Raw genomic sequence first — 24,711 nt, 5'->3', positions numbered from 1 at the left:
GGTAGCCATTAGTCGGATAAGCTTTGCTTGCCTCAGAGGAAGCATGTGTTATTTGTTTGTTTTAAAGAAAATTCAAAATGGATAAGTAATCACCTGTTAAACACATAACATGGTAATAGAAATACATAGCTGATAATATGCAGTCATAATCTTTGAGCCGCGTCAAAACAGCTGTTTCAGTCAGTAAGATTTTTCTTACAGGCCTGTGCTGGGAGAGTAGAGGTGGGTGGTGGGATAGCGGAAGTAAACCAATTACCTGATAATCCAGTGGAATTAACACTTTATATTATTAACTAGTACAGGACAGTTCTTTTGAGGACATTCCAGTGCTTGAGCTCCAGCTTGTCTGAAGACATGCTGTGCCAACTCATAATGGCACTGAGACTAAATTCTTCAGGCATTGCATTTGACGTTAAATGTCACTTGTGTCCATCCACTCCTTGTCTTATCCTTGCCCATGTCATTTTGGCCTTAACACCTATTGTCCCGCTTCTCTTCCCACTTCAAACTCCAAAAACCAAGCTAAAGGTAGAATGTTTTTTGTCTTACTTCCTGTGTATTTACTTCTAATGAAGGAAGGAAGTGGACATACCTTCAGCACTTCCAGAGCCATAGAGCCATTTGGAATTTCTGCTCCTGTCTTACTTTCCCTTTATTCCTCTTTATGAATAATAAGAATGCTTTCAGATGATGTCCTGTTAAGTTAGTTGAGTTCCAAGCTATTAAAAATTGTCACTTATTCTATGGTTCTTTGACAGTCTTCAAAAGTGGCCCCTAAAGCATTCTTTTCTCAGCCTTAACTGTGATGTAAGTGTAGCTTCCTACACTGTGCCACTTAAGAAAATCTTTTAGTACTAGAACAAGTTTTAAAAGTTAAATAGTACTTAAAGGTTTGTAAAGACAAGTACTAGTTTCCTATCTCATCTTGTCCTTCATCTAGCCCCGTCCCCCCAGGCAACTGCTTTTACAAATTCCCATTTTTATTTCTCTTGGTAGTTGTCTGCATATCTCTAATATGCTGTTATACTGCTGTTTCTTGATTAAAAGACTTGAATATTAAATCCTTATAGCAGAAAGTCAATTGATAATGAACTTTTATGATTTCCATGTTTCTTCCACCCATCTCAATCAGTTAGCCTTATAAATTTTTCCATTGATTACCTCTACAGTATTAAATGGGGCCCTAAAAATCTAATTGTATGTGGATCTGTGTTACAAAGTTAATGAATGACCAGTGTGTGCTAGCTAGCCAGGAGAACTGGAAGACCACCAATCACATTTTATTGGGGAGCACATTATTGCAGAATTTATTATATGTAAGCCTCTTTCCTCAATTATTATTTGTGTAATTTTTTAAATGACAACTGCTTGGAACAACTAGGAAACTTGTTTTATCACATAAAAAGCCTAGAGGCTGAGTCATCGATTCAATGACATAATCAAGGAAACAGATTCCTGGTTTTTCCATCTGCTCTTGTTCACAATGTTGGCTTTGTTCTCAGGTTAGCTGCCCTCAAGGTCCTAAGATGACTCTTCAGGTCCGAGTGTCACTGCAAACACAACGTTATTTAAGAGAACGTCCCTTCTTATGTGTGTGGTTTTTTTTGTTGTTGTTGTTGTTTTTTTTTGTGGTACGCGGGCCTCTCACTGTTGTGGCCCCTCCCGTTGCGGAGCACAGGCTCCGGACGCGCAGGCTCAGCGGCCATGGCTCACGGGCCCAGCCGCTCCGCGGCATGTGGGATCTTCCCGGACTGGGTTACAAACCCGTGTCCCCTGCATTGGCAGGCGGACTCTCAACCACTGCCCCACCAGGGAAGCTCTTATGTGTGTATCTTTTTGTGAGTGTACCCAGGAGCTTCCAGCAGACCTTCCCTGATTATCTCATTAGCCAGAACTGCTTCAGAGGTCCATTCCTAAACAGACTTCTGGCAAGGAGAATGGGATTGCATTGATGATCTTAGTGAAGCTCACAGTCATGTGGAGGAGGATAGAGAACAACATCTGAGGTGTGTTAGGAAGGGGCCAGGAGGAATAGTTGGCGGATGGTCAACCAGCAGTGTCTGTAGCAATGTCAAACTCTTAGTGGAAGGTGTCATTTACCTTATACCTTTAACCTCTGCCAGGCTACTTTCTTTTGGAAAATTAAGTGGAAAGTCTGGCAATTGTTTGATTGAAACCATAACTTCCTTCATATCCGCTTTGCTATGTATGTAGTATCAATACTTTTACAGAGTTTTAGCCCACGGTTAAGACCTTCAGAATTCTTCTTATACCAACTTCCTAGAATTATTTTACGAACCTTCTGGAAAACACTTCAGTAACCTTTTCTAACAGTAAGGTCATTTGACCTACTCATTGCCTTGACTTTTTTTTTTAATTTTTCTTTCTTTCTTTTGGTTGCATTGGATCTTCGTTGCTGCATGCGGGCTTTCTCTAGTTGCAGTGAGCAGGGGCTACTCTTCATTGTGGCACACGGGCTTCTCATTGCAGTGGCTTCTCTTGTTGAGGAACACAGGCTCTAGGCAGGCGGGCTTCAGTAGTTGTGGCACATGGGCTCAGTAGTTGTGGCTCACGGACTCTAGAGCACAGGCTCAGGTGTTGTGGCACATGGGCTTAGTTGCTCCATGGCATGTGGGATCTTCCTGGAGCAGGGCTCGAACCCGTGTTCCCTGTGTTGGCAGGCGGATTCTTAACCACTGCACCACCAGGGAAGTTCTGTCTTGACTATTGATGTAAGAAGTTACAAAGTAGATGATTCTCTAGGATTGAAGTGTGTGTGTGTCTCTGTGTGTTCTGTGTTTAGTTTTGTTTCTCTAAGCTAGTTTAAAGCATTTCATGCAAAAATCTATTTGCTTTCAAAATTGATTTTTAGATTAATGTTTAATTTCTTAGGAGAATTACTTTGTGTCATATCTGTTTAAGAAATAATACTGTAGTCATGACTAACGCCTCAATTTTGTATTATGCCATATATATATATATTCTAGTAACAGTAATGTCAATAAAGATGGTAGAATATACAGATTGGCTTTCAGTGAGATGTGTTTACCTCAAAATTTATCTTTTGATTCTCATATTGTGGCTATAAATGTAAGTCCTATGAGATGTTACTGTGTTACGTGAAAAAGAATTCTAGGATCAGATCACTTTGCTGCATGCTGGGTTATTCAGGGTTAAATGGGTTTCTTTACTGCAGGACTTCTCAGAACCTTTAGTATATTAACGTGCATTATAAATGTTTCAGAGTGGAACATGTAGGTGTTTGCAGAACTTATATAAGTATGGAACACTCAGTTCTAGGACTTTTGTTCCATAGAACATACTTTGGAAAATGCTGGTATTTGACGCAGTTAGTTTTGTGTGAATTGTTATAGAGGAAGTAGTGTGTCTAACCTTTATTTACGAGTGCCATCCAGTTTATTTGAAAACGTATTAGCACTTGAACACTTGGGATAATCAGTGTCAGATGCTTTTCAGATCCTTTAAGAGATAAGTGCTTTAAGATTTCGGGTATAGCTTCTCTACTGCTGCTTCTACAGCTTTTCTCTAAAATGAAATTTTTCCATTTTAATGTTGAAATGTACCTTAAACAGACGAGATAAGCTCTCTTGATGATTCCCAAAACTTTTCACTCCAGCCTGGTTTTCTCTACTGAGCTCCAAACTAACATTTTAAGTTCCCTTCCTGACAGTTTTACATGCAAACCCTATAGGCATCAGAACTTGGTCAAAACTGAGCTCATCCTTTCCCTCACCATCCCCCCTGTTCCAGACTTTATTTTCTGTTTACCACACTGCCTAGTGGCACTGTCTTCTTTTCAGTCACCCAGACCAGAAGCCCAGGAGACTCAGATTCCTCTTTCATCTCCTACATCATGATTTCTCAACCTTGACACTGTTGACATTTTTGGCTGGATAGTTTTTTGTTGTAGGAGGCTGTCCTGTACATTGTAGATGTTCAGCAACACCCTTCTTCCTACTAGAAGCCAGTAGCAATCTCCCTCCGTTGTGACCACCAAAAACGTCTCCAGACATTGTAAAATGTCCCCTGGAAGACAACTCACCCCTGTTTGATAAACCACTGCCCTACATCCAAACTGTTCCTTTATCTTATTGATTCTACTTTCTAAATTTACCTTTAACCCCTCCTCATGTCTTTATTCCACTCCCTAACCTCCTATTCTTTTTATTTTTTTAATACTTGGGATCCTTTGTAAGGTTCTGACTAGTGTCCCTATGTCCAATGTTGTTTCCCTTCAACCCACCCTTTTCAGTGCTACTAAATTTATCTTTCTAAAATGCAAAGCTGTTCCTATTTACATCTCTCAGTAGATTCCAGTGGGTACCCTCATGAACTGGCTTCTCTATCTCTAGCCTCATTCTTCAAAGGCACGCATACTCACTGAGGTTCTTGCTACACATGCCTAAGTACTATGCTCTCTAACCACTGTGCCATGGTTTCAGACTCTCCGTAGGCATCAGTTTCTCCACAGTAACCTTTACCCACTTATTTTCAGAGACTCTATCATGGTGAAGGGCATTTTATTTGTTTAACATATCTGTCTTCCCTCACCAGACTGAACTTTTCAAGGGCAAAGACCATCTCTCTCTGTTTTTACCATGTAGTAGATAGTCCATAAAAGGGTGAGTCATCTGCTTGTATGCCCTGACAGATGTAGTAACATCCTCGTTACTTCTAGGAATTCTCTTCCCTGGGTATCAGCTGTAAAATTATTTCCCTAGTCTTTATCATCCAGATGTTGATGGCTAGGCCTTTAACGACAGAGATGTTGAACTACAACTTTTTTTTTCTTTGAATGAACTATATAACTTTCTTTAAGAAATCAGCTATTCAGAAAAGAGTTGAAGAAAACAGCGTATTTAGTTGATGTCAGATGTCATTTGCTTGTAAAATAGCTAGTTTACCCTAAAGGTTTTTATTCAGAATGGAATTAAATTGTGTGGAATAATTGTGCAGATTAATTACACTGTGTGAATTAATATGGTGTGGAAAGTATTTATTGGACTCAAAACATCGCACTTCCATTGAATAAGGATTTGATGATTTGTCATATAAGGCTTGTGCAAAAGCAATATCATTGTCTTAACAATTTTACTTTTTTGGAAAATACATTTATTAGAACACATTCTTGTAATTATCAGCCTACGCTATCTAGAAATTTATCCCCTGTCAAATGAAAAAAATACTATCAAGTCAATAGAGCCAAGAATGGCCCACTTCCCTTCCTTATGTGTCTTAAAAAATAGAATTTTGTGTGAATGAATTTCCCTGTGAATTGGAACTAGCTGCAGTCACTGAACTTTAATTAAAAGGTGGAAAAAAAAAAAAAGCAGAGGTTGCAGGGCTTTTGGACGATAACCCAAATGTAGCACCAGCCTTACTGTGAAAGTCAAGGATTGAGGATGGGGAAAGGGAATGAATAGGGCCTACTCCTAATTTGGAAGAATTCTGTATCCTGGCATAGCGCCTTGCCAGATTATTAATAATTATTTGCTGAATGAACCCATGTATAATAGCAGTTAAGCCAGAAGTGATGACTTTCTGCTTCATTTTTTAGGGAGGGGCATAAAATGTATCGCTCACTTCCTTTCAAAAGTGATTCTTTAATAAGAACAGTTGTTATGGTGGTTTCCAGAAATGAAACTGGGAAGAGCCCAGTTACATACAGGGAAGGTACCTCCCTTTCCTAATAGCTCTCTAAGGGCTAAAGTAAATCATAGGAGACATATGTGACACCCAGCCCATTATTATTAATCTGAAGAAAAATTTTGCCAAAGACCAAAATTTGCCTTGCCTGTTTTCTAATTTCACTCTTTTCCATACTCTCTTTTCCCTTCTTTAAATTTAAAATTGGAAAACATTTTTAATTCTTTAAAATTAAAAAATTTAAACTTACTTAATTTTAACATTATATATATAATACCAGTTAAAAGTTTCTTTAGGACCTTAAGCTGCTTTAGGAAAGAAAAGTGTTATGTAAATGAAAGAAACATTTGGACTCCAAAAAAATTTTTGGTAAATGCTCTTTACAAGAAAATTCTTACTGAGAGCTTGGAAAATTTTGCCTTATAATGCTTCTATCACATACAGATCATCTCATGCTTGTTTTTTCAGACTGTAAAAGAAATCTGTAATGATCATATTTCGAATATATATTTTTGATAAGTTTTGATTATTGAAATTATAATTTTTAAAACCTCTATTTATCTTTAAGGCCTTACTTGATCTAAGTAAAAGATACTGTGATGATGGGCTACTTTGTTTTCCTTATATTTTTCAGTATAGTAGAGATTATATTGAAAGTAAACTTTCCCAGTAAATTCTTTACCTGTTACCAGAATAATGTAATTTTTAAATGGGTAAAAACTTTTAACTTAGTGAGAGTCACATATAAGATACTTGTATTTAAACAGCATATCATCAATTCTAATTATTTACAGTGGTTTTGTTCTATAAAGGCACCACAAACACTGAATTAATGAGTGTTGAACCATTGTCTGGAGGGAAACACAGTGTTAGATTCCTGTGAGCCTCTGGTCACAACATTTTCATCAGCCAATCAATAATAACCTTGTTTGATGTATGTTTCTATCTAAAGACACCCTATTTAATATATATTGTTGATTCATTACCATTGAACTCATGGCCAAAAGCACTGTAACTCATGCCTGAACAAAACTTATGTAACATTTTTTCTCCATGAGGCACATCACAGTCTGCTTACATCTAGGAACAAACAGCACTCAGCACTGTGCTTGGGGGCCCTTTGAAACAGTGAAAGCACCAACAAAAAGCACAAAAATGCAGACTTCATGGTGCTAAACAGATTGCAAAAAGAACACTTGTTTATAGTATGAAAGCTGAAACAAGAAGGCAGAGTGCTACCTTGATCAACCTCAGGTGGAAACGTACATGTCAGGTAACTGGAAGAGACCAAGGAAGTACCTCAAGTATGGATTTTGGGGTTACAAATGCATTTTAGTGAGTAGGCAAAATCACAGATACAGAATCTTCAAATAATAAGGATTGACTGTAATTGTTTTAAAGAAGGTTATAATACTGAGTATTCAAATTTAAAAGAAAGTTTCTCTTATTTTCAAGGATGTGGGAATTTTTGGGTAAGTGGAATCATACAGTTTTCATGTTCTATTGTCCAGTGGAATAAAAGTGGCTGCTTTCATCCTGTCATTTTGTTTTCTCCCCTACAGGGAACAACCCATCTTCAGCACTCGAGCTCATGTCTTCCAGATCGACCCAAACACAAAGAAGAACTGGGTACCCACCAGCAAGCACGCAGTTACTGTGTCTTATTTCTATGACAGCACAAGAAACGTGTATAGGATAATCAGTTTAGATGGCTCAAAGGTAAGTTACATTTACATTAAATAACCTTGCTGTTTTGCTTTATATAGTATACACTTCAGTTTTATTCAGAAGATTTTTATCTTCATTAAAATAAAATATTTTCTTTTGAGCTTTAAAAACTTACCTTTTAAAAAAACAAAATTGATCATTTTTAGGGTAGCAACTTTTTCATCCCCTAAATTACTTGGATTAACCACCTTATATATATGTTGAGTTACATGCCAAAATATTCTACAAATTTGAAGTCAGTTTATTTGATAAATATTCATTGCATATCTGTTGTGTCAGGCACTGTGTTAGGTGCTAGGAATATAGTTTTCAACAGAACGGACACAGTTTCTACTCTTGGAGCATGTAATCTAGTGAGGAACTAGACTTCTTTTCAGATATACTTCTACAGTCTAGTAGGCAGTTCAGAATCCCTAAATCATAGGAAGTCTTTCAATATTAAGTTCAGTATTCAATAATAAAGCTGACATCCATTATTCAGAAGAGAAGCGTATGGACAAGACCTGTTTTTATTTGTTAGGAGAGGCAGATAGTAAAATGTTTATGAGCATGGACTGCCTGGGTTTCTATCTCAATTCTACCATCTATGAAGTTTTTGATTTGGGGCAAATTATGTGTTTACTTCTCTGAGTTTCATTGTTCTCACCTCAGTGGTAGTTGTAAGGATTGAGTTGGTATCTACAAAGCACTTGGTTACCTCAGTGCCTGGTGGAGTATACCCTTCAATAGGGGGGAAGTTCCATTTTTTCCTCAATGAGTTTTGAATAATACATGTAGATAATTCCTAGGAAATTTTCACAGTTCAGTGTAGAGTTAAGACCACAAACTCTGAAGCTGGACCATCTGGTTTGAATTTTTACTTTAATACTTACTAGCCATGTGACCTAGAGCAAGATATTTAAACTCTTCATGTCTCAGTTTTCTCATCTGTAAAAAAGAACTAATGTAAATAACTGCATCATTACACCGTGGGATTATTGTGAAGATTAAATAAATTAATTTAGGCAAAAGCACTTAAAGTGTGTATAGTAATCACTATGCAAACACTTACTGCTATTGTTATTATTAATATTATTCAGCTTTTTTTTTTTTTAAGATGTTGGGGGTAGGAGTTTATTTATTTATTTTTGCTGCGTTGGGTCTTCGTGTGAGGGCTTTCTCTAGTTGTGGCAAGCGGGGGCCACTCTTCATCGCAGTGTGCGGGCCTCTCACTATTGCGGCCTCTCTTGTTGCGGAGCGCAGGCTCCAGACGCGCAGGCTCAGTAGTTGTGGCTCACGGGCCTAGTTGCTCCGCGGCATGTGGGATCCTCCCAGACCAGGGCTCGAACCGGTGTCCCCTGCATTAGCAGGCAGATTCTCAACCACTGCGCCACCAGGGAAGCCCCCAGCTTTTAATTATGTATTGCCTAGTGGTTTGGGGGAATCAAAGATAATTTAATTTAATGCTGAACTTTCAGTCTGTTTTTTCTATGTGCTCATTCCTTATCTCCTTAACTGGATTATAGGACCCCAGGGGCTATGTGCACTTTTTGTCTTGTACATAAGTGACTAACATGTATTTATTTGAATAATTGATCCTCTTTTCATTTTTGCTCAGGATTTATAGGACTTGGGAAATAGCAATAGTTAATTTATCTGAAGCTTTATTTAATGAAGAATAATTTTGCCACATTTTGTAACTGTTTAGTGAAATTAACAGATATTAATTATTATAATCTCAGACCCTAGAGTGTTAATTTATTTCTTTTCCCTGACTTGATCCTTCAATTCTCTGTAATTTGTATTTCTCTCTTGGCCCAAACCATGGATAAGATGTGGTTTTATTAGAGAGGGCAGTTAAATGATATATAAAAGTAAAGTAGGCCCAAGTCCATTGTGATTAAATAATCCTCATGTGTTTTTCTCCTGAAGCAGTATGAACTATTGCTTCTGTCATTTCCATTTTTGAATATACTTTGTAGCTTGTAATTATTAGGCTCTTATATAACTCTTGTGAAAAAGTTTTTTTGTTTCTTTTAATAAAATCTACTCTCTGTACTGGAGTTATATTTTCTATCACATTTTCCATTTTCTAGTTACTTTTCTGAACTGATGCTATTAACTATTGCAGTTTCCTGCAGGAGTAGTTTTTTGGTAAGCAGTAGTGGTTTATTTGATGCAGCTAAATGGGTGGGTTTCTTTTCCCCACCCTCACTTCTGTTTCTGCACAACATGATGAGTTGGGAAAACCTTAGGTGCCCCTGATTAGAAAACATCCATTTGTTCTCACTTAAGGCCTTTTCTGTGCATGTCAAGTTTGCTTGAAGGTTTTCTAATCCTGCTGCAGAGACGTCAGTATGGCCAAGGGCCAGGATCAGGGCACTATATGGTTGGTAATGACACAGCATTTCTACTTCTTTTCCTTGAAAAGACAAGAACTATGGGATTGAGAGACATTTATTTTAAAGAACTAAAAATTTAAAAAAATGGATTTATAGTAGCATTCTATTTTAAGAATTCTAATAAATAATTTTAAGTGCAGAATCATCTATTATTTTAAAGTTTTATTCACTGATTAAAGAATCCCAAAACAAGTCATATGGAGGCAAGGAAAGGTTCAGAATGGGGATTAAAATGGAACTCTTAAACATAAAAGCAGAAAGAAGTTAGTCTGAAATAGCCAAACCAGAAGGTCAGTGACCGGCAACTCATGAGTCACACATTTTACATGCCTTATAAAGCCCGTGGTCGCCTCACTATGTGAGAGTTGTTAGGGTCACCTGTAAGATGCCCATCTCTCCTTGGAAACACTCAGATCCCAGCTCACATGTACATGTGCCCTCCTCAGGGAACACTCAAGGACCACCAAATCTAAAGTAGTTCTGGCCAGCCCTTGCCTTTCTGCCTCTCAGTCTTGATCCCATCCTGGTCTGTGGTCTTCACAGCACTTACCACTCCCTGAAATTTCATTGGTCGGCTACTTGTTTACTTGTTCAATGACTGACTCTTCTTGCTCTAAAACGTAATGCACAGTTACGTTGTTTCTCACTGTTGTATCTCAAGTTCCTAGAGTTGTGCTTGGTATTTAGTAGGTATTTGCACACGCGAAAAGTTGCATATCCAAACGAGTCCTTACCATTCGTTAGTATGTTCTTTCCCACTCAGTCTTTCATTTGATGACAACCCTGCATGTCAGAGCAGTTGTTAGCTACATTTTACAGGATCTAAAATGACATGCCAGGAAAAACAGCTTTTGAACCAAAGGGTAAAGCAGTATATTAGTGTATAAATTTTGTCAGAGGTGAAAATGCTTATAGAGAATAAGGGCTCTCATGTAACAACAGATAACGTGTCTACTGGCAGATAACATGTCTACTGTCTGTGAGAGAAGGCAAGCCACCACTCTCTTACTGTCTACTTTAGTAGGACAAATGTCATACATTCATTATAACTTCATCAATACCTGCATAGCTCATAAATATTTACGTTTATACTGTTGTTCATGTGGTGTACAGATTTTGCTTTGTTCTGGAATGCTTGATTCTTATTCCACATTTAATAGTTCACCAAATAACTGCTTATGGATTTGATAATGTATCTTTTTATTATTATGGGATCACTTTGTAATCTCAATCTCAGTTACAGAGTCATTAGACTACTTAACTAAAACTGATTCTATACCTTAATAGTACTGGCAGAGGGGATGAGTGAACTGAAATTAATGAGTTAAAGAGTAGTTGAAGTTTATTAAAGTGATCAGCAAAGTTAATATTTAATAAAGTACTAAAAGACTAGTTTTCTAAGAAACTATGTTATAAACAGAAGTGATAGTGATTCTTATTACCATGATTTTATACGACTTTATATGTAAAGAAGCAAAGTGTATATTTAAGGGTTTGTTTTTCTCTTGAGTAAAGGAAAACTTACTAAAGGATCGAAAGTTTTTTCTGTATCACAGTATATTTCAGGTAAGTTGGCTTTAAGAAAATTCTTGTTGATGGATTTTAGAAAATAGTGATCAAATAGAAAATTTGTTCTATTGCTGCCTTTATTTTTGAAAGATTCTTTGGAGAGGGGTCCTTACTTTTTTAAATAAACAACTATTAAAACCTACTTGCTTCTGGTGAATATCATCCAAAATTCATAGATATTGATCCTAAATGTTCAAAGAGAAGACACTGACCACATTAAAAACTCTTTAAAAGTTTTTGCATCACAGGAAAACTTATTTTGCTTGTAAAGTATTGAAATTTATAGTAGAGTGCCATTATACTTATAGTTTTCTTATTACCATATTGCCACAGTCACTTATAATGTTAAAAACTGTTTCTCTAACTCTCTTTATATATTTAACATTGTGGCTCAATAGGAGTCCTGAGTTTTTATGTATCTGAATAGTCCTGTGCTTAAATGCCTATTTGCGAATTTTTGGCTGGTTACTCATACTTGTTTTATTTTTCAGGCAATAATTAACAGCACCATCACCCCAAACATGACATTTACTAAAACATCTCAGAAGTTTGGCCAGTGGGCTGATAGCAGGGCAAACACTGTTTATGGACTGGGGTTTTCCTCTGAGCATCATCTTTCGAAAGTAAGTTAAATCATAAGATCTGAGTGGAAATCTACATCTTCAAATCAGACGTCTTAAATATATAATAGAAAATGGAGAGTATAAAATGTAGGAGAAATTTCTTTGGTATTTTCAGAACAACTGTAGTGACAGCAGAGCAAGAAGTGAGAGATCAGTGGATCCCACTGTCAGTTGGAAACATTGTATACATTAAAAACAGTCACCATTGATTGAGGAGGGTTTTTGTGGTTAACTAGGTATGATAGGAAATAAAATGTGGGAATTATCACTTCAGAATGGACTTTGCTCGGGAGTTAGCACCCTTGGTTGATGTTCTGTAAGATAGGTAGACACCAAACGCTTCTGAATTGTGAAAACTCAAGCTGATAGTGATATTTCAGACATAATAGCAGGCACATATAAGTTACTGTTTAGGAAAGTGGTGCTTTGTCTGGGTGAGAATTACTCTGAGGCCTCTGATGCAACACAGAGTAAGATCTAAGAGACACCGTGAGGAGTTCTCGGAACTGACCAAGTAAATTACTGTGGCTAGAATGGCTGATAAAATACAGAGCATCACCAGGCTAAATACTGGAAATAAAACAGTTTTCCTGCATATAAACAAAAGCCATGCGGTGTTCATACCAGCAGCATCCTGAATTCTTGTGGATGTCACAAAGAGTTTATAAGGAAAAGGAAACAATCTCAGGATAACAAGATGATCAAGGAGATGAGGATTACTCACTTTTACCCTTCACATTTGATGCTCACCAGACCCAAAGAGTTATGCTTAAAACTTCTGTTTGAAGCATTCAGTTAAAAGAATAGCCCTACATTTGAACCATATTTTATGTATGATTTGGTATACATAGGATCTGATGGCTTGAGAGTTGAAATAGCTCAAGTGCAGGGTAATCAGTCTCTTGTTAGATATACACCGTTAATACTTAAGTGAAACCTAAGCTGTTCGTTATAGAAATCATTGAGATTCTTAAAAATTATTTCTTTTAAAAAATCTTACACTTTTGTGAATATTTATTGACTTGAAGTTATAATTAGATAGTTCAGTAGTTAAAATAATCTTTCTTTCCTTTTGTTTTAGTTGCAAACTTTCCTTAACACTGTTGTTTTCAAGTGCTTTTGTTATCTTTTTGATATAAATTAGAGTTGAAAGCTCAATTTTACAACTATTTTAACTTTTGTCTTGATGATTATGTCATTCTCTGTAAGGTGATTAAAACAAACAAGTGTTAACTGATTTCATTTCTCTTACACCCATTATATTCTCTAAATATATTTCTTGAGCTATGGTAAAGTTATAAGTTTTAGACTTAAAGTATTTCAACATAGCAGGGACACAGGCATCGAGTTAAGCATTGTCCCTCCATAAACAATCCCCTTAGGAAATTACACATTTATTCTAATATTTTTGCCGTTACTCAGAACCTTTTTGGAAATTTTCTTTTGAAATTGTCTATTAAAGCCTATAGCAAAAACATTAAAACTATAATTATATTACACTTGCTGAATTTCTTGACAACAAAGGAACTAAATTGTGGATTAATTTCTCAAACCTGCATGAAATGATTTTTGAGCCTAAGTAATTTTGACTATATTAAGTTGTTGTTGTTTTTTTACTACATCTTTCAAGTTACTGGGCAGATAGCTAATGTGGCAAAGAAATAGTTTATTAAATTCTGTCACTCATATTGTCTCCTCTTATCTGATCTTTTTTCTAAGAATAGCTTTTATAGTTAAAGAATTTTATTTTTCCTCTTTAAAGTTAGCATATGCTTTTGACCAAACTGGTAGCGAATTCTAGTATTGTATTGTGAGGGTGGATTAACCATTAGGAAACAACTCAGTAGCTCCTGGAGCCAACTCTAGTTTGTTTATTCACTAGACTTGGCTCTAAGAGCTTATGATCAGTCTCTTCAGAATGTTTTGGTCCAAAGATCACAAAATCATGACTTATTTTCCAAGCTACCTTGAAGATTAATGTCAGCGCTTTGTAAACTATAAGGGACCCAAAGGAGTACATAATCTTTTACATAAGTGAAGCAAGCCTGTAAATATTCTGGCTTGTTTTGTCACTAAAATCATACATGAAATGAAACATTGTAAGAGTTTGGAGAAGGCTCTGAAGGCAATTCTAGGCAAGGTACTCTCAAAATATGAGAGAGCAGCAGCATTGAAAGAAATTTCTGGTCTCCTAAGGTTGATGTATGAGGAAAATTCCAACTATGCTTGGATTGTTAGAGTGCTTACCAAGTTGTATTTTGTTATCATGGAAACCTAAACCTATAAAAATTAGCAACAGCATGGGTCTTTATGAAGTTGAGAAGAATTTTAAACATTAACTACTTTGGAATGCCAAATTAGTGTAAGAAAAACTTTGTGTATTATTTCAAATTACATGAAGAGAAATTAATTATGGTTTTGCTTTTATTTCAATTCCAACAATGTGAATGAGACCTTTTTAGCTCTATATTCAGACTTTTTTTTTTTTTACAGTAATGAGATATTCTCTTTAATTAGATAAGTATAATAATACAGATTCAGTTTCCTGATCTACAAGTTGTAGGTGGGGGTAACAGTGTTTAAGAAGGAAAGTTGTAATAATGACAACTTTAATTTTGACCCTCCTCCGTCTCCCTGTTGGCAGGTCAGAGTATCATGAGCCTTTCCTTACAAAGCTTTCCTTCCCAAGATGGCAATGAAATCAGGGTTGGCTTATGGGGTTCGAAGAGGGACCTATAATTTCATATTTTTATTGCTAGCTATAACAGATGTTTTGAGTTGCACAAAGATTTTAGATTTTTTAAATTTGGTTATTTTGTAGCCTTGCCTTATTCTCTCTGAGAACAGTGGCAGACTGGTTTCCACTTCCAGTTCATAAATAGATACTGTTTGTGGCCATGACATTTATTTGATTACCATGGGTTCCAAAGAGTTAGCATTTCATATAAAGTAATTTTTTTAAATTGTTACCAATCTTAAAGACCTTTGTGGGGTCCTGCTTTTCCTTTCTGCTGCTGTGTATTAGCTGTTTAGGAATCTTTGGAAATGAAGTTTTAGTAATGTCAGTTAGTGACAGTAGTAAACGTTGCTGTTTGTACTGCTGCAAATAAAATGCCTTACATAATACAAGAGTTTATATTCTAGTAAAAGTTAAAAGCATGCTCCAGATACAGAGATGATTAGGAATGGACACTTAAGCGATTTAGTTTTCTCCATGAGAAACAAACATAGTATGCCCATCTTTACTGATTCCACTCCCAACCTGTACCCCACACCTTGGTCTTAGTAAAGTATATCTGAACAACCAAGGAGAGACAAAACTAAGCTAGCTGAAACCAAATTCTAACTTAGTTTTATTATGATTTTTTTTTTTTTTTTTGCGGTACGCAGACCTCTCACCGTTGTGGCCTCTCCCGTTGCGGAGCACAGGCTCCGGATGCGCAGGCTCAGCGGCCATGGCTAACCGGCCTAGCCGCTCCGCGGCATGTGGGATCTTCCCGGGCCGGGGCACGAACCCGCATCCCCTGCATCGGCAGGCAGACTCTCAACCACTGCGCCACCAGGGAAGCCCCATCATGATTTTTTTTAATGAGATCTGTCAGAGTACTTTATAGTGCGCAAATGTTTGATATTAGGTTTATTTTCCTGTCATTTTCATATTATGCCTGTAATTGATTTGAGGGCTAAGTTGCTGTGTAAGAGTCTGTTATTCCATAAAATGGAAGAAAACTAAGATGAAAGTGGGCATTAAGACCTATTTTCATTTGATTAATGTATATAGTCTTTCTACATTCAGTTTGCAGAAAAGTTTCAGGAATTTAAAGAAGCTGCTCGACTAGCCAAGGAGAAATCTCAAGAAAAGATGGAACTTACCAGTACACCTTCACAGGTGGGTATCTAATTTCTATTCTTACTTATAAGCCTTGTTCATTTTAGATGGTATCCTTTATGCCAGAGATAAATTTAGGAAAATAATGGCAAAATTAAGGTGATTGGATTCCAAAGTAGACATAGAAATGCACCCTTCAGTTAATCCATACTAGTGGAGAAAGGGTTTTTTTCCTATATACCAATGTGTACAAGAATCTCAGGGGGAAAAAATCTGTTTAGTAATTAAAACTCAGTTTTTTAATGTGCATACAACTTAAAAACAATTGTATATAAAAAACATAGATTGCCCTATTGTTTGTATTCTGTGTTCTGTGATGGTCAGTCGGGTGCAGCCCCGCAAGAGAAGACATAGGAGAGGCTTGGGAAAACAGAAGTTTATTGTCCTCACAGGTCCTAGAAACAGGAGGCACATCACACCTCTGGGTGGGGCACCAGGGATGCCTCAGGGTGGTCAGAGGGCAGAAAGCAAGAGTACAGGGGAACACCAAGGCTAGAGCCTGTATTGGGGTTTCTGTTGGGAATGGCAGGGCAGGGTGAACAGTTTAGGACTGGCTAGCCTGAATGATTTCAGTGGGCCGTAAACTATAGAGAGTTAGTTCCTAGTTGCCTCGTATCGAGCTCCTTGGATGATTAAGGCAGAGGAATATTGTCTCCTGGGATGGAGGGGCCAGATAGAGGAGGTATGGCCTGGTGTGGTTAATTTGCATATCAAAGCCATGCTCCCACCTTAGCCCCCTGCTATCTCTAAGAATTGGCTAGCCAGAAAGGTTTTTTAAGATGTCAAAACATCACAATATACAGAAAATAAAAATATATAAACAATATAGTTTGTTCTACCTGATTTTAAGGTGTGTTTAAATCTGACAGTTGGGACATTTTACATCTCAGCACTGAGACCCAAAGGTTGTAGTTTTTAAAAAAGTATCCCTTTTTGAGATTGGGATTGATACCATGTATAAAATATATAACTAATGAGAACCTACTGTATAGCACAGGAAACTCTACTCAATGCTCTTTGGTGACCTAAATGAGAAGGAAATCCAAAAAAAGGGGGTATATGTATACGTATAGCTGATTCACTTTGCTGTACAGTAGAAACTAACACAATATTGTAAAGCAACTATACTCCAATAAAAAATAAATAAAGAAAAAGAAAAAGCATCCCTTTTTCCTTTAACAAAATGAGTTATTACTTGTCCATTGTAATCTTTCTTCAGTTGGAAATTAATTACATCTCTAAATAAAATTCATTAAATAGTTACATTTGAGTACTTTCACAAAGGTTTTAATGTAATAATATCACTTATAGAAAGCCAATAATTTTCAGCTTTTTAATAATAGACTTTTCTAAAGTTAATCTTTATTTCAGTTGTCATCTTAAGAGTAAGGTTCAGCTTTGTGCTGGGTTCTTCTCTAGAGTAATTGTTTTTGAAGTGTACTTAGGAGATTTTATAAAAGGAAGGATTGGATATTAACAAATGTTTCTGTGGAATATGTCAGTAGTAGCTGATTTACATAAAACTTTCTTAAGTGAGTAAATAGTAATTGCCTTGGAATTTTGTGACTAGCCAAATGATTGGAACATTTTAGAAAATATTTTGCTCTTCACCTTCCTCCCCACCCCTGGCACCCAACTCTGTTTGGTAAACCCTACTGGTATAAATAGTTTTGAGTGTTTTCAGAGGAAAGAAGAGTTCTGTTGAGTATGCTTAAAGTTCATATTTCCTCATAGACTAAAGGTGTACTCTGGATTGAAGCCAAAGCTCCATGATACCTCCTCTGTACTTGCAGTGACCTGGAATAACAAGAATGATCATTTTGAAACTTCCCTTGAACCTGTCTCCCTAAGTGCTGTGATAACGTAGCGATGCTTTTAAGCATAAAGGCCTATTTAAAATTTAGTACCAGTACACGTTGGGAGCTCCAGTTCCTCAGGTGAATGATTCCAGTGTCACAGGAGGATGCTATAACACATTCACTAAGAGAATACTGAAAAAACTCCAGTAAAATTGTAATGGTTTACACTTTGCCCTTGTACTTAGTTCCTGCTTCTCTAATAATAACTTGTGTTTGTTTAATTGGTCATAAAGTGTTACAAGTTGCTGCTAAGATACCTGCTTCTCTTTGGTGGAAGGAATGTCTTTAAGCCTTTCATCAAAGGAATATATCAAAGATGTTTGTATTTGGAAAGTGCTGTGAAATATAAAGAATAAAGAAATGTCTTAAGTTCATTAGTATTTGAGAGCCAAAATATACTGACCTTAATTTATCTTTTTAAAATATTTGAAGTCTGATTGTTAATTACAGAGCCAGAGAAATAGGGGGAAAATGGTATTTTCATTTCTCTTTCCTCTCCTTTCTTTTTTTTTTTTATGACAGTCCCTTACAGAGGTCATTACTATTTCTGTTTTGACTCGAATTGTATGACCTTTGGCCACTCTGATTCCATTCAGCTAGAAAGCACAGCTTGATTCTCACTGGTTTAACCCAATCTACTAAATTAACACTCTGCCTGAAGACTAGAATGTTACTCAGGAATTCAGCAAAGTGGGTAGAGAGATTAAATGGGATAATTGATAATAGTAGACACTGAGTTGGTCATAGCTTTCACTTTTATTCGAGGTGGTATAGCAGACCAGTTAGGTGTATGTATTTTCAAGTCAAACAAACTAGACATAAATTCTTTTTCTGCCTCTATGTGATCTTGGAAAAATTGCTTAACCCAAGTCTGTTTATACATCTGCAGCATGAGTATTACATTACTTACCTTACAGGATTGTTGGGTGGAATAAGTATGATAATGGTAATGTCATGTTGACACTGTCATACAATAATGGCAATAATGTACACTCTAGAGCTTGGCTTTGATCTGGGCTCTAACCTTTTTTAGTTTTCTGAACTTAGGCATGTTAGTATTTTCTTTAGTCCATAAAACGGGAATAAGGATGATATTTTCTTACAAAGTTATTGTGAGAATTAAATAAGGATTACAAAGTGCTTAGCATATAGTAAAGGCTTAATAAATGTTAACAGCTGAGTTTCCAATGTGGCTGTAATGGTGAAGATGATGATGTAAAGCCTTGACATAGTTATTTAGAAAAATACAGATGCCTTAATTGAATAAAGCCTATATCAGAAGCCCCTGGAAGACATGTTAAAACACAAATTGCTGAGTCCCAACCTTAGCATTTCTGATTTAGAAGGGCTGAGGTGGGACCTGAGAATTTGCATTTCTAACAGGTTTCCAAGAGATGCTGATGGCTGTTGATCTGGGGAATCAGACTTTGAGAAGTAGTGCTGTAGACAAACCATTCCATCTCCCTAAAGGCTTGTGATGAAAGGAGTCTGGCGTTTAGAACAAAGTTGGCCAATTCCCTCTTAGACTCTTGAGCTAAGGTTGTATACTTGATATAAATATGTGGTCATATCAGATAATCTTCATGTTGTCTTCATCAAGGTAACATCTCTAGGAATGCTTTGAATCACATATTAGTTGTCAGTTTCTTTCCCATCTCTCTTTAAATAACAGACATTAATTTAGAACTTTTCCTCTGTTGGAGATCTTATGTTCTCATGTTTCCATGGGAATATTTTAAATAGTCAATTTGATATAAAATCAAGAGAGATGATTGACTTTAAACTTGAAATTTCTTACATAGTTCACAGTTTTAAAAATACTGTATTTCAGTTAACTTGTTAGGCACTTTCCTCAGAATATGCATTGAAGAAAAAGGGGCTATATGATCATTTAATCCACATTTTTCTTCATTGGAGTTTAGAAAAAAAATAATTTTTAGCTTCAGTTGACTAAGACTTTTAAATTGAGTAAAATCTATTTACTCCATCACTTGTTTGAAGCCAAAGAATATTCATGGGCTTTTTTTTTCCATTTAAGATATCAGGTTGTATAGCATTAAATATATTGTAGTAGCTACCTTGATTTATATTTAATATGTCTAAACCTCTTCCTCAAGATTTTTTAGAATTCACTTTATAGAAAAAACGGATTATATGTGTGTGTGAATGTGTGTATTCAGAGAAAAATAAAGTTTATTTAGCTTTGTTATAAATACCATAATTTTTAAAATGTTCATTTTAACGATAAATTATATTTACCCAATGGCACTGGTTTATTGTAAGTGATTATTAGGCTCTCTGTGACTAGCTGTTTGATCCTGTGAAAGTCAGTTGATCTCTTTGGCCATGGTTCTTGAATCTGTAAGGTCAGAGGTTTGAACTATATCATTTCTAAGGACATTTCAAGTGCAGTAAATCTCGAATGTTTTAGATTTTCCTGCTATAAATGGATTTTTTGAAAAGTGGTCTGCAGTAGCCAACTGTTACTATCGTAAACTATATTATTTATATATCTAGCCCACAAATATACCATTAGAATTAGTGAATGCCTATACATTAATATGATGCCTTCTTAGTATCATATGACAAGTGTGGTTTTACTGAACCAAATACCACGAGAACAAGTTTTACAACTTCAGGAAAGGTTCACTAGAGTTCTCTGGATATTTTTTTTGCTCTCCAAAGTAAGGGCAGTGGAGATATGTGTCTTTAATCCTGTTACTTGTCCCAATGGAGTATTTATCTGTTTCTCTATTGGGTTTACCTACTAGTTATTGGCAGTGAAAATAGAGAGGGAGGGAATAGACATAATAGTGAACTTGACTGAACTTGGAGGAAATGTAAGAATTGAGGAAATAGTGAGGGCAAGGGAGAATGGTAAAGTAAGATATTACGTTAGATGTTTCTGAAACTTCTATTCTTGGTTTGTAGCGTGAACTTCAAAGGAGGATATCTACTTCAGAGAATGAATTTCAATCCTATTGGACATACAGGTGAATAGTGTGTAGTTAGAAATTTGGAATTGGAACTAAGTCTCAAGAATCATCAACAAATGAGTAATAGTTAAAGCTGTAGGTGAGAATGATATCATCCAGAAAAAAATAGGATGGAAAGACAGGAGAGACAAGGGTCAAAAATTGTCACTTAAAGATTGTCACTTAAAGGGACTTCCCTGGTGGCACAGTGGTTAAGAATCCGCTTGCCAATGCAGGGGACACGGTTTCAAGCCCTGGTCCGGGAGGATTCCACATGCCGCGGAGCAACTAAGCCCGTGCGCCACAACTACTGAGCCTGCGCTCGAGAGCCCGCGAGCCCCAACTACTGAAGCCCATGCACCTAGAGCCTGTGCTCCGCAACAAGAGAAGCCACTTCAATGAGAAGCCTGTGCACCACAACGAAGAATAGTACCCGCTCCCCGCAACTAGAGAAAGCCCACGTGCACCCCCCCAACAAAGACCCAACACAGCCAAAAATAAAAATTAATTAATTAATTAAAAAAAAAAAGATGGTCACTTAAGGAATTTGAGGGAGATATAGGGAAAAACACAGAAGTAGGAAATGAACCAGCAGAGAATGTTAGCACAAAAGTCAAGAGAAGAGCATTTTAAGTTGGAGACAATGACTTTGCAGTGCAGGGAGCAGAGTTCCACTAGGTTGAGACTTTAAGAGGACTTTCAACCTAACAAAGTGGAGTCCACTTGTAAATACAGGGACTGTTGGGAAGGAAGGGCAATGTGAAGCACTTTGTAGAATGAAAGGAGATAGTTAGTGACTTCAGGTTATTCTTGAGGCCAAAATGCTTAGTAATAAGAATAAGGTAACAAATATTTGGTTCTCTTGTATGAGGAGAAAAAGGGTTAGCGTGATAATCTCAGGAGGATATGGAGCTAAGAATTTTTTTTCTGGAATGTATGTGTGGGGGTGACTGGAATGTGTTCTTAAATGGAAGGAAGGAGTTAGAGAAGGAAAAAGAGACGAGAAGGAAGGGATCATTGATGGAGCATTGTGCAGAAGAGGGTAATGTGAGAGGGAAGGGTGGAAACAAATTAGCTACTTTATTTGAGATAGGAAGGAAGGATAAAAACAGATTTAGATGCAGATAGGTGTGAGATCGAGGAAGTCTATGCCAATTTATTTCCATTTTTTCTGGAAGAGTTAGATCATTCTCTGAGAGGAAGGACAACCGAACAAGAGAAAGCTTGAACAGAGGTTTGAGATTGCTGTTAGGTAAAGAAAAAGAAGAGTCAAGTGGGAATAAGTAAAATTAAAGAATACTCATCACTTCAAGAGCATAATTGAAGTCAGAGCTCAAAATTATTTTCATGACACTAACCAGCATATTTAACGTATTTTCTCCCATAGCATTTGGTAGCTTGGGCACATGAGAATAGGGAATGATGATATGAATTAGAAATTGGCAAGATGGGTGTTGTGGTAGGTAAGGAAGCCCGGAAGTTGGGATGATGCTACTGAGAATATAATTGAGATGATTGACTTTCTATTGCAGGCTGGGTATGGAGAGAAATAAAGCCAGGTTGAGCCTGACAACTAGCATAATAGCAGAGGGCCAAGAGGATGTAAGTCCTGATGAGGTTGAAGAGCAGGTGGAAAGGGGGTGGGACAGGTTGGGAGGATAGGAGGTTGTACAGCATAAGCCCTCTTATCTGTTGGAATCAAAGCCAGTAATTGATGAGTTAATCTAAAAAGTCAGTTGAGAGGCCCGTGCACCGCAATGAAGAGTGGCCCCTGCTTGCCACAACTAGAGAAAGCCCTTGCACAGAAACACAGCAAAAAAAATTAAAACAAAAAGATCTTTAAAAAAAAAAAAGTCAGTTAATGTAAAGACTTTTTTTAAAAAAAGATTCTTTTACATTTATAAATTAAAATTCAATAATATTATGTTTCATTTGTTCACTAGTATTTTGATTTAAAGCTGAAGGCTTTTCTTTGATTGTTAATCTTTCTTACATAAATCATACCAGTAATTGATCGTCCGCAATTTCCTGAGTTTTTTTTCTTTAAGTAGAGCTAACCCTTGACACCCCATCCTCCTTCTATGGCACATACACCTGAGAGTAGACTGGTGACACCACCCTGAAGGCCTGGCCTGGAGTGAGGGCCAACCTGCTTTCTTTTCCATGTGATTCAAGATATTTCTGGAGCTTTTTGCTTTTTGCAGGAGGACTTTCTTGCCACTTCATAAATGAGTAGAGAGAATTCTTTAGCACTTTCTGAATCTTACATCATTGCTCAGATTCCTTTTTTATAGTGTGGTCACATGTGTTAGTTTTGGCTTCCTTGATACTCTCTCATATTTTAATATGCAAACTTTTTTTTCAATTTGACTGTTATTTTTCTTTTTCAGATTATTTGTTTTGGTGTGGGGTGTGAGGGAAATTTCCCAGAAACAGTGAGATGTGAATTTTATTTTCTCAAAATAAGGATGGAGAGGTGATAGAAGTTGATTAAATCTGTTTTTATTTATATTTTACACTTTTAATTTTTTTATCAACTGTGATCAAAGAATATATTATTTGATAATTTTTTCCTTAAACATTTACCATAGAAGTGGCTAGCCATATTAGTTTAGGAATCTCTTTCTAAAGAGGAATTATCCTACTTTCTCAAAAGTTTGTAGTCTAACAGATATACCTCCATGCTTTTTATTTTAATGTTTGATTTAAAGATATAAAATGCAGGTTTTATGAAAGTTAGGGTCTTTAAGGAATAACTAAAGGGGAATGTTTAGGAAATTACACAAAATTTTAACTAAAAAACAACTAGATGTTTGGAATATGTTAAATAAAACTAGTTTCGCAGTGCTATTTTTAGCCTATGTAAAATTTCTAGAAGGTTTCACACAACACTTTTGGCTACCTGTGCGGCTACCTAGTTGGAATAGTTAGAAGGCAAAGGAGTTTCATTTCCCTTATGTACTGTTGGAACTATTTCTTGTTCTCTTGAGCAAATGTTAATTTTTTTTAAACATCCTTGAAAATGAAATATGCTTTGGGCTTTTGTTTTCATTTTAGGTATAGTGTCTAGGGTAATTTCAATATGCCTTTTGTTAAATATAGCTAATAATCGAGATTTCAGAAGAAAATCTTGCTCTGTTGAGATGCTGGAATTGTTGCAACCTCTATCCCTTTCTTCCTTCTCTCCTTCTTAGCTTGTCTCTAAGAAGAGTCTACTTCAGTATCATCAACAGTTATAGCCTCCCAACACCCATGCCTCATAATCTTTCTTATTTCACCCCAGAAGGTAATAAGAACCAGAAATCACACTACTCCTCCTCTGACTTTCTTTTAATCCTAATCTACTTTTGGCCCTCACACTCTTATCAACCAAATCTAACAAATCCTTAGTTGCTAATACTGGTTATGCCCTTTCAGGTTAACAAGGTAATTTTTTCTGTTATCATTTCCACTGAATTAGGTCTTGGCCAACTTACTGTTTAGTTGATTGGACAGTCAACCTTGATTATTTTAGTTTGGCCTTTCTTGGAGAAAAATTTTCCCAATTTATTGAAACCAAATATGAATACCTCATGGTCTCTTACTGGCTGCTTAAACTTTTTCAGGCTAATTGACATGGTCCATAATTGATCTAGAGATAGTCATTTTGGATACTGTTCCCTCAGTAGGATTTGACTTTGTTGTAAAACAAAATTTCATGTTTTCACAGTATACTACAAACTATTCATACACTGACTCTCAGTTAATAGAAACAGTAGATTCAGAGGAAAGTTTTTTTTTTTTTTTTTTTTTTTTCCCCAATACGTGGGCCTCTCACTGTTGTGGCCTCTCCCGTTGCGGAGCACAGGCTCCGGATGCACAGGCTCAGCGGCCATGGCTCACGGGCCCAGCCGCTCCGCGGCATGTGGGATCTTCCCGGACCGGGGCACGAACCCGTGTCCCCTGCATCGGTAGGCGGACTCTCAACCACTGCGCCACCAGGGAAGCCCCAGAGGAAAGATTTTAAAAGAATGAAATTAA

General features: G+C 36.6%; 1 protein-coding gene across 5 annotated transcripts in view; it reads left to right on the top strand.

Annotated features, from left to right (window-relative positions):
• The window catches only part of HOMER1 (homer scaffold protein 1), a 125,888-nt gene that overhangs the window by 38,136 nt on the left and 63,041 nt on the right, over window positions 1–24,711 (top strand). For 4 of the 5 annotated variants that reach the window (XM_082651018.1, XM_082651017.1, XM_082651019.1 and 1 more), the window contains 3 exons: window positions 7,230–7,386; window positions 11,837–11,968; window positions 15,750–15,857. In XM_082651018.1, coding sequence (XP_082507144.1) covers window positions 7,230–7,386; window positions 11,837–11,968; window positions 15,750–15,857 — 397 coding nt within the window. The remainder of the gene's footprint in view (window positions 1–7,229; window positions 7,387–11,836; window positions 11,969–15,749; window positions 15,858–24,711) is intronic. The other variant, XM_082651020.1, reaches the window with a different exon arrangement.

The sequence above is a fragment of the Grampus griseus genome (genome assembly GCF_964374135.1).
Source record: "Grampus griseus genome assembly, chromosome: 3".
Lineage (NCBI taxonomy): Eukaryota > Metazoa > Chordata > Mammalia > Artiodactyla > Delphinidae > Grampus > Grampus griseus.
The sequence above is the reverse complement of the archived record's forward strand: the minus strand, read 5'-3'. Positions and strand labels throughout refer to the sequence as shown.